Source organism: Toxotes jaculatrix, chromosome 12, assembly GCF_017976425.1.
Source record: "Toxotes jaculatrix isolate fToxJac2 chromosome 12, fToxJac2.pri, whole genome shotgun sequence".
NCBI lineage: Eukaryota > Metazoa > Chordata > Actinopteri > Toxotidae > Toxotes > Toxotes jaculatrix.
The window spans coordinates 18,331,710-18,342,780 of record NC_054405.1 but is presented as its reverse complement, the minus strand read 5'-3'; the positions used below and the strand labels follow the sequence as shown (position 1 = coordinate 18,342,780).

At 41.5% G+C, this 11,071-nt stretch overlaps 1 protein-coding gene across 1 annotated transcript; it reads right to left on the bottom strand.

The window, feature by feature from the left end:
- Nucleotides 1–596: 596 nt before the first annotated feature.
- Nucleotides 597–1,988, bottom strand: drd1b (dopamine receptor D1b). The gene has a single exon (XM_041051772.1). It carries the CDS (start codon nucleotides 1,986–1,988, stop codon nucleotides 597–599), a length of 1,392 nt encoding a protein of 463 aa, XP_040907706.1.
- Nucleotides 1,989–11,071: the final 9,083 nt, after the last annotated feature.

Here is an 11,071-nt window from a genome sequence, read left to right as displayed (position 1 = left end):
ATTATCCTTAGAAATGTACTGAAGAGAAATAACTGCAATAAGCAACTAATTAGACTGTACCGAAACCAGCTTACCCACATTGTTCTCTCGTCCATGAAACACATATAAAGCACCTACCTACAAGACATTTTGCTAATAGTTATTACATCTTGTTCCATTGTATATACTGTGTATACTGTGTCCTCCCAGGATAGTGTCAGCACTGTACAGTATACACATGCAGATGGATACATCTTTGTAAATGTTTTCAAAAATGTATACATGTGCAAATAGCTAGTGTTCTGCTTTAATATTCACATTATCAACATTTATCATCAAATGTGTCAATTTCATCAATAAATGCTGAGAGTATTTTGCAGATAGTTATATCCAGGATAAAGTGCCTTTACTTTAAAACATTCTGAAGGTTTTTCCATGTGGATTTTTGTAGACAGTCTTAAAGTCTTGTATATCCCACTCACTGTTTCCCTGTCAGGCATGTTCTTAGAGATGTCTGTCTTTTTTGTTTCCATTTGCTGTCCTTCACTGTAATTTTTTTTCTTTCCTTTGTGCGTACATACATGCCTTAGTGTACTCGGATCTATCTTTGCCTTTTCTCAACATGACACAGCTTTATGCTGTCCATTCTGTGTTATGGGATTGATCTTTTCCAGTGTGACCTCAGTGTCGCTGTCTAAATTCCCAGAGATGGCTGGCGAGAGTTTCTCCAGGGCGTTGTTTACCATCCCCACCTCAATCTCCCCTCCACATCCATCCTTCTTCTGTAACTCCTCCTCCTGACACAGGATGCTGTGGGGAATCACATAGCTGGATGAATGGTTGCCCTCCTTCGGGATGTGACTCTTGGGCTGATACTGACAGTTGGGGTTTGAGGTAGGAGCGCCCATGTTGTTGTTAATACTGACGATCTCGATGGCGTTGCTCCCTGGGCAAAGCCGGTGGCAGCCCAGGAGGATGGAGAAGGCCTTGCGGAAGTCGGCATTGAAGGCATAGATGATGGGATTAAGAGAGGAGTTTGCCCAGCCAAACCACACAAACACATCAAAGGTGGTGGAGCTGACGCAGGGGAAGTCCATGGCACCATCTGGCAAGTTCAGCTCACAGAATGGAACCATGCAGTTAAGGATGAAGAAGGGCAACCAGCAGCACACGAACACTCCCATGATGACTGACAGCGTCTTTAAGACTTTGGTTTCTCGTTTGAAAGACATTTTAAATGAGCTCTCACTCTCCATGTTCGAACTATTCCCCATGCTGCTGTGACGGTTTTTGGCACTCTCTGCTGCCCGCTCGAGGGCAGATATTCTCCGTATCTGTTTCTGGGCAATGCGGTAGATCCGGGTATAGGTGACGATCATAATAGCCACAGGGATGTAGAAGCTGATAAGGGAGGAGGAGATGGCGTAGGTCCTGTTAAGACTGGAGTCACAGTTGTCAGGGGGAAGATCACTGGGGTACGTTCCATTGAGCTCTGCGTAGCTGGTGGTCTGAGCTTTGTGCCAGTTGAGCTGAACAGGAATGAAGGAGATCAGGACAGATAGGGTCCATGCCACGCTGATCATCAAACATGCCACTTTAGGGGTCATCTTGCGTTCATAGCGGAATGGGCTCGAGATGGCCCAGTAACGGTCCACACTGATCACACACAGATTCAGTATGGAGGCAGTGGAGCACATGATGTCAAACGCCACCCAGACATTGCAGAACGCACCAAATGGCCAAAACCCTACGATCTCTGTTGCTGCCTTCCATGGCATTACCAGGATAGCTACCAGCAGGTCAGAGATGGCCAGCGAGATGACAAAGAAGTTGGTGACCTTCGACCTCAGGTGTCGAAACTTGGTGACAGCCGCACACACAAGCGTGTTGCCGAGCAGTGTGGTGAAGATGAGGAGGAAGAGGAAGCATCCTGTCAGCACACGTTTGGACGAGTCTCTCTCTGGTAGCAGCTGCTTGCCATCTTGAACCGTTGAGAAATTCTGATCCATTGTTTATATTACACTGCTAATAAAGTGAGAGAGGGGGTGGGTGAGAAGGGTGTCAACAGTCACCCCATCACATCCCCAGCCTGCAGCAGCTGTGCCTCTCCGGGGAAGAGTTTTAGGCAGACGGCGTAGCTGGCGGAGAGGTCAATTGTCTCGGCACCAGCTCTCCCACAGACTGGGTCACCCATAGGCTCCTTGTCACAACCACCATCCTTGCAGAAAAGAGCTGCTATAAATATTTCAGAAAGATCTCGTCAGAAATTTGCCCCACAAAAATGCCTGGTTGATAAATTCCTGCAGCAGCAGTACAGACAGCAGACATTCTAGTATGAAAAGCAGGAAGAATATTCCAACTGTTATCTCCAATTATTTTTCCAGTCAGCCCAGAAGTTAAAAAAAAAAAAAAAAAAGTCTAAAGCAGCAGTATGAATGATAGGCTATTTAAAGAAAAGTCCTTGTTTTCCCCTCTCACTGTATGTCTCAGCTGCCAAGCCCTCAGCGAAAGTTTCACACCATATTGTTGCCGAGCTGTTGAGTAAACAGAGGCTTGGCCAATCATTAGCCTTATATACCACCTCATCAATAACTTGTATTGATGGTTTTCGCGCTTCGTTTATCTGATTTGTTTAATGATCCTCGAGGCGTGTCTATGTGATTATATTGGTGCATGCATTGGCGCTGATCCACCCCGCCTGCTAGGTATTGTGTTTTATTTATTTATTTATTTTTATTTTCTTTGAATGCAGCTCCCCGTTAGTAAATGGCACAGTCTCCAGCCAACATTTCCACCTGAGTGTTGTGAGCCAAAAATTTAGGCTGAAAACAGCATTCAGAAGTCTCAACAGTTCATTTTGAAAGCAGAGACATACAATGTCTAATTCATCACATGTGGGAAAAGCACATTAAAATCACAGCTATTTTCATGCTGCCATGTCGCTTTGATCCAGATACGAGGTCTTTTTTTCTTTTCGTTTAGTTTGCGTGCCCATTTATGTGAATACTGCAAATCGACTGCTCAGCTTTCAAAAACATTCAAGAGTTATTATGGCCACCCACCTAAATTATCAATGGCAGTGCAATCACTGGGTTGACGTCTTTGAAACAGAGGCGCAGTTTATTCTTTATTTTCTATTTTTTTAGGCAGCGTGCACTCCCCTCCGTGGATGTGGACAGCTCAGGACGAGCGGCGACGTCTTGGGTTGGCTTAAAAAACACAACAAAATCCAAAAATCAACTCCAATAATTTAACGGACTAAAGGAAATATTCAGTCCCCCAAAATCCACATCTCTTCGGCATACATCCAACTTGTATCTTGGTACGAAGTGAAAGAGAAGGCGCTCACCCTCTCTGCGCTCTCCTCCATGGGAAGTCAGTCACGCTCCCCTGTTGCGACGGTCCTCAGGTGTTTGATCAGTCCTTATGCGTTTTTTATTGGGTCATCCTTTGTTGTGCAACATTCAGTTAGCCTGTGATGTGTCTGCGGTCCGACTGGCCGGCGGAGAGTGATGGGAATGACTCTGGTCTCTCCAAGACCGTTTTCATGCGCGCTCCTCTCTCTCCGCTCAGCTGCTGCCTGCTGCTGTGCGCCACGGTCTCTGCCACAACTGCTCCATCTATCCAGGGAGGCTGTGAGGAGTAAAGCCACCCAAATTCATAATCCCACAGCACACTCCTTATTTCCAAAGAGTTCAGCCACATGATGGCAGAAACATTACAACCCAAAATGATGAACTGATGTAAGCTTTGTTATGGAAGAATTTATACAAAAAACAGGAAGGCGTTATTTTTCCCGTGGGTCAAATGGTGTGAATTTCTGAAATCCGTTAGATTTTGGTAACTTTCTCATTTACCAATATTATATTACGAGCTACATAATAAACTCATGGTGTGATGCGTTTTTACAGCAACAATAATGATATTTGCTTAATTTGCTTTAACTTTATTTTAAACTTGACCTGCACTTACAAAAAAAACCTCGAATAATATCACCGCTGTAAAGTCACAAAAAGAGTTGAAAGCTAAAAATGAAGTGGGATGAAGGAATGATGTCCTGAGATGAACTTGTAGCGAGCGGGCATGTGCACGGAGGCACGATGAGGCCATCTACTGGATGTAAGATTGTAGGAGATGATAGGAGAGCGAAAGAGAGAGCGAGCTGCAGAGCTGTTGCATTAACGTCACCTCCATAAACATGACTGAACAACTCTGAATTAGATTAAAGTCTCATGAGCCACGCTGCAGCAGGAAGACCCATGAATTAAGACAGACACTGAGTGTTGAGATGTGTGTATGTGTGTGTGTGTGTGTGTGTGTGTGTAAGTGACTGTGTGTGTGTGTGTGTGAGAGAGAGAGAGAGAGAGAAAGAGAGCGAGAGAGAGAGGGAGGCAGATGTGAATTACAGAAGCTAATGCTATCATGCTGCTGTCTGCCTGGCAGGCCTGGCCAGTTTGAATGTTAACTATTTAGCGAGATGAAATCCTCAATGGACCCTGTCCCACTGTGTGTGTGTGTGTGTGTGTGTGTGTGTGTTTATGTGACATCTATGTATGTCTGACTTGTATGTGTGCATCTATGACTGCATTCTTGTGTGTGTCTTTGTGGTAAATGTGTGTTTATGTGACTCTTGTTCTGTATGTATGTCTGACTTGTATGTGTGCATCTATGACTCTGCATTCTTGTGTGTTTCTTTGTGGTAAATGTGTGTGTTTGCATTTTTGTGTGTGTGTGTGTGTGTGTGTGTGTGTGTGTGTGTGTGTGTGTGTGTGTGTGTGTGTGTGTGTGTGAGTAATGCATGTAGACAAGCCAAGTGTAAGAGGCCTGGCAGACACAACGCCCACATTTCCCTGTAGCACAGAGCCAGGGTGTGCGTGCAGCCCACAAAGTTCAAACCAAGACCACGTCACACACAAACACACACATAGACTTCCTCACTCACTCACACACGCACGCACACACAACCAGCCATGCAGGGTAATTTATGTCTGCTCCAAAAAGCAAACAAAATAGAGTAGAATAGAATAGAGCTCCAGTAATATCTTTTAGAATGACTTTTTTTTTTTTTTTTTAATTTATATTTTGTCACATACATGTATGGGTCACATGTTTGTCCTTCAGTTTTTCCAAGCATGGTTTCACAATTGCATTCTCTGTACCTTCCAATGGAGTATTCTATATAAAAAGCCAAAAAATCATACAAATAAATAAGACCATTAAGTCCAAGTTTGGGGAAATTAAAATTAAAATCAGCGTTGGTCTCAGTGATGACCTGAATGTTGTTTTGAGATCTTTGGACACGTGTCTGCTGGTTTAACTGAAACAGATGCATCAAGTTTGTAAATGAATTGGTGTCACAAAACTTGGTGTGACTTTTCATGAAGCACAGAGAGTGTGGCAGTTCACCTCCTAACAGGAAGTTCATCATCTGACTCTGTTCGCCATTCTGCTGACCATCAGTTATTCCTACATCCAATTAATTGGAGGGGATAACCTGAAAACTCTCCGGAAAGGTTTCTCACTGTGCTTGTACAGTACATGCTGATCTCTGCGGGTCGGAAAGTACTATACTTTAATTTTCAAGGATTCATCCTGAACCCAGTTCAATTTTAAAATATTACCACAAGCAGAGATTCAGCCATTCAAGCTGAGGTGGAAATGCAAAAGATTTAAGGCTGGTGGGTGGGGGGTGGGGGGGACAGAATCTGCAGGGGACAGCTCAGATTAATTTTTGGCGCTCAACACAAGTTTCATAATATACTTGAATACTGAATAAGGTTCAGAAAGCAATGATCTACACACATGTACATTTATAATGGATAACTGCTGCCAGAAGGGATAAGTGAAGCCAAAGCTGGTTTTGCATAACAAGATATTTAAGGGACAGTGCTGAATGTATCTAGCAAACGCTCATTTGAAATTCAAATGTGCCGCAGTAAATTTACAGAAGTTAATGTAGAATTCAATTAAAGTGATAGCTTTTTATGACATTTACCAGAGGCAGCATTCATTTTTCATTAGCTGGAGCCTAGTTATTTTCTTCTACAATAAGTGGGATAATTACCTCAAAACAACAGTGAATACTGAGCATCCAGTAAGGCACATGTAGGGTTAAACTTCCACGTAGCATCAGCATGTGTGTGAAAATGCTTTGGCCTTCACATCCAATCCATTAAACCATTTATGCAAAGTATAATCTTTAAGTGTTATTACAAAGGTTGTTGAGTTGGTGTAAATATCCAGTCTGCCGTATCAATGACGTGGTTGTTTATTTAGCTGAGTGTTTGAATAGTTAAGGTAAAGTGGCATTAACAGGACGACCGGCACTTATAAACAAAGTCAAGAGGACAAAGCAACCCAAAGCACAGTCAGAGGCATTTTGGCAGACAACCATCTATCGACAAAGTAGTTAAAAAAAAAACAGTGTTAACTCCGCCTCTTGATGTTTTCTCTCAGGAGACATAGCTTTTTATAGGCATATTGGTTTTTCTCTTTAGTACAAGAAATCTCATTTGAACTGTGATAATGAAACATCAGTGGGAATTGATGAGACTTGTATCAAGGTGATCGCCACAAGATGACAACGTTTTTCAGGCCTGTCAACAGCATTAGATTATTCCCTGTGAAATGACTGACTGAAAATAGCATTAAAAAACAAGAACTGTCAGATATTACTGAGTCATGCTTTTCAAATATTTTACTGACATGTCACAGGGCATGGAGCAACCTCCGTGGGTTTGTGGAGAGAGAAAAAGAGGGCCAAGGAAGAATAGGAGACTAATCCGTGACAAAGATGTCCCACTTCAACAAAAAAAGGGACCCCAGATTAAAGAGCAAGCCTATCTCTCTCTCTCTCTCTCTCTTGCACGCGTGCGCACACACACACACACACACACACTCTCTCTCTCTCCCTCTCTCACACACACTCTTTTACTCTCTCTGTCTTTCTGCCCTCTTCCAAATCCTCTTTGTCAGTGTGACATCCATCAGGTCCCAGGTCGTTGTTGAGCCTCTAACCGTTAGACACCCAGCATGAAGGGAATTTTGTGCACCAATCACACACACACACACACACACACACACACACACCCACCCACACACCCACACACACTGCTCTCATGACTTTCAACAATAAGATTCACCAGCTGACACACACACACGACAATGACAACTTAATTCAACAATAACAACATAACCATCCTTACTATGGTAATCTGAGGCAGCACGATCACAACCTACAGTATGATCTGTGTGCATGTGTGTACATGCTGCTCTTTGCAGTGTGTGACAGCTTTTTGTGTGACAGAAGCTTATTGCGGTTCCCAAAAGGACCGCTGACTGATTTCATTGAGCCATTAGGCCCTTAATTTGTGATCTGCTTGAATTCCCCCAGAGCTAAAAATATATTCATTTACCCTGTGTAAGATAATGGGGACAGAGGTGAAAGTGAGTTAAAGTAAAGAGATGACAGGCACAGATGACCAGGATAAAAACACCCTTTCATCATTAGTTGAAGAAATAAAATGGAGCAGAAGAGTCAGTCCCTTGAGAGATCAAATGTCTATTTTAAAGAAATATAAATTGAGGAATTTAGGATTGATCATTTAAAGGTTTTACATCTTGGAAAAATGGCATTGAACTGGTGGAACTATTTTATTATATGGTGCCTTTATAGCCTATGTTTAATCTCTACACGGCTCATATTTCAGAGGATTTCCAGCTATGCATATATGCACATACTCTGGCACTCATGGTTTTATCTCGCTTTCTTCTCCTCGTTCTCCCTCGTCTCTTCCTTTATATCCGATGATAAAAGATTTAGCACTGCTACTGATATTTGGACCATCTGCCGGCAGTTTCATTTGATAAAGTAGGTTTATAAAGAAGCGGAAGCATCAGTCATGCAAAAGGTTAATCTCTAAACATACTGCACACACATGCACAAGCACTACGATTTCTATCCATCCATCTATCACGTTTCACAGCCATCTGTAAACACTATAATAAATGAGACTACATACCCCCAAAAAACTACAATTATACCATTATTACTTTTATTTGACTCACCCAACCAAATTTCAGATCACACTTTTTAAAAAATGGATCACTGTTTAATAGCAAAATGGCAATAAGTCAGTTTTTCTTACTCTTTACAGTCAAGGAAATGGTGCATGGGCTTCTCAGTACAAACAGTGTCTTGCAAAAGTATTTGCTGCTTCAAAAGTGAAACACTGTCATTTCAAAAGGCATGTTTTTTTTGTTTGTACACATGTGCAAAACACCAAGAAAGACAACCCACCTGAAAGCAGTACAGCAAAAAAGTTATATCATTTGCTAGCTCTTTTTCAACCCCCTTAATAGATTGTTCCAAAGTGCTACAGAACATTTACCTTTCAAATGTCACATTTGATTGTGTTTATAGCGCTTCTTTGTTCAGTTGTTAAATGGTAGTGTCACAAGCCCAAAGACAATCAATTTGCAATTATGCAAACTTGACTTCTGTTATTTATTTTTTTAATCTACTTTGGCATGTCTGCTAATATGCTTTCCTTGCGACGAAGGTATGTGATCTGATTGGAACATGTTTTGGCCCCAAAATGTGACGGTGTCTGCGTTTCAGTTTAACTCTGTGTTTTTTATCTTTTAAAATATTTTTCAGTCAGTTTGTCTCTGCCCTGAGGCGTAACAAATACTGGTAGATTTCACCAAAGGTTAAGAGAACTAAGGAAAAGCTTTTGATTTTGTCTTGATCCTGCTGCGGCTGCCTGGCAGGACACCGACACCTGTTTGGATATTGTTTGACCTTCTGATGAATTCTAATTGCAGTACGAAATTTGATTGTTTTCTGTTTGGCATATTTTATCTGTCCACCACTGTTTCTCTTGCTCTTTGCATCACAGTTGCGTGTATACCATATAGTATATTCCTTTCAACTAGACATATAAAGCATTGCATCCTTTTTTCCAAGAAGGCTTTGCAGCTCAGCTTAAGTTCATACAGCTTTACATTCAAGCCAGTGCAGATTGTGCTGTAGAATAAACAAAGTTTAGCCTCACTTAAATCCAAGCTAGAGATGTTCCGATTTAGGTTGCATGTGTGTGCGTTGTTAGTGTGTATGTCTCTGTGAGATTTGCTATAGCAGTACTAATGATGGAGACAAGCATGCAGTGGCTTGAAACAAGGCATTACGCAGAAAACAATGATGAATGAAGCATCTTATCACCCTACTTTGTTGAAACCTTTCCTTCTTGACAAGCTTAATCTGTTTCTTTCTAACAAGGACCTTGCAGTGTGACCTCTGGTTGTGCATGCTAAAATGTATGAAATCTGTGCTTCTCAGCTTTGGTGGCTGAGGAGAAGCAGTGCCTGGATGTAATCAGCAATGAGCGACAAAAGGAGAAAAGGCAAAATTGGGCAGTCATTTCATGAAAAAAAAAAAATGTTCAATTGGAAATGGCACAGCATGAGAGCAACTTTTCCAAAGATGATTATTCTGGGTGATACTTTCTTACAATAACAAAATGGAAGTGACTTGTGCCATCGGGAGTTGGAAGTGTACTGGAGAGTCTGAGCTGGTCGCTGGATGAGCAAATCAGCTTTGGAAACGGGCTGTGATCAACTGTTGCGGGACCGCAGCACACAATTGCATGCTGTCATTACTCACGTCAAACACACAGACAGACTGAAACTGTTAGACACAGATTCAGAAACACCACAGAGAGACCGACACCAGCACACACGCACTGAAATGTATCCAAGCAGAAAAAACAATAAAGCACAGAATTACTTCAAAAGAAGAAGAACAGCTTTCCACTAATTTGGCTTTTTTGCATGTTAAACGTGGCATGAGCAAAAGTGATGAATAATGTTTAATGTAATAAACATAGACTTCTCATAACTTCTCTGAAACCAGATTGAATTTCATAATTGTACAGTATTTAATATAAGATACACCTCATTAGGAATCTATTCATTCAGAAAACACCTCATCAGTTTTATTTGTATCAGCAAATGTTGAGCCCCTGAATTTTTTAAGCAAGCTTGTCAATACGGATATAAAAATAAATATGTTCGCAAAACACACTGGAAAAAATGTCAATGATCTGAAATGTATGTGGGATGGTGGACTCATTATTATTTCTACGCATAAAGCATTTGAATCTGTGAGAGTCTAATCAACAAGGAAGGAAATACAATGTCAACAAAACACAAGGGTCAAGTCATCTCATGTGTTTGTCTCAACATTAATTATTAATGGCACAGCAAAGTACACCATCTCTGGCTGCAAAATTCAGATCTATTGCATTCCCATGCACTAACACACAAACATAAAACAAGTTACAATGCTATCATTGTTCTCTTTAGTACTCATAAAGAATTAATGAGTAATAAAAAAATCAAACACTTTTTTAAAAATACAATACAATGGACAAACACACCTAGAATAGATGAGAGCCTTAGCTCAACATAAGCAAGAGCCAGACAGTATAGTCACCTCTCTTGTTCATAATTATTGCTCCCATTCTAGCTGGCTGTCTAGGGTGAACTCACCTGTTTCCAACTGGCAACCTTACCTCTGCTGATTTCACACACCAGCTCGTTCTCCATTATACAAGTTCCATCAAAGCGGGGCATCAAGCTCTCTGCTGAGATAAGATAGGAGGAACAAACAATACGGTGAGAGATTCAGACAATGGGCCCTAGAGCATCTGCTCAATGCATCCATATTTCTGTTCATCAAAACATGTTCGCAGGCTCCTCTGTCTGCAGGGGTTGAAATTCAAAACAATATTAAAGGGAACCATGGCAGCATGAGCACAGCTGTCATTCGCTTTCACGTTGTGATAGAAAAGATGGTTTTCAGAATTACAAAATTTGTCAGTCATGTTCAGAAATACATGAGTCGGTGGTAATGTAAGGCTGGTATCAAGCAAACCTGTGTGATCTAAGGTGTCAACTGAGCCGAAAAGTCATTGTGATCATTTCACATGTATGATTTAAAAGAACAATTCCTTTAATAGTTCAGTGTAGCAAAAGGGTTCAAGTGTTTTGATCAAGGCTTGAATCACCAAACAGCTGACACTATGACAAC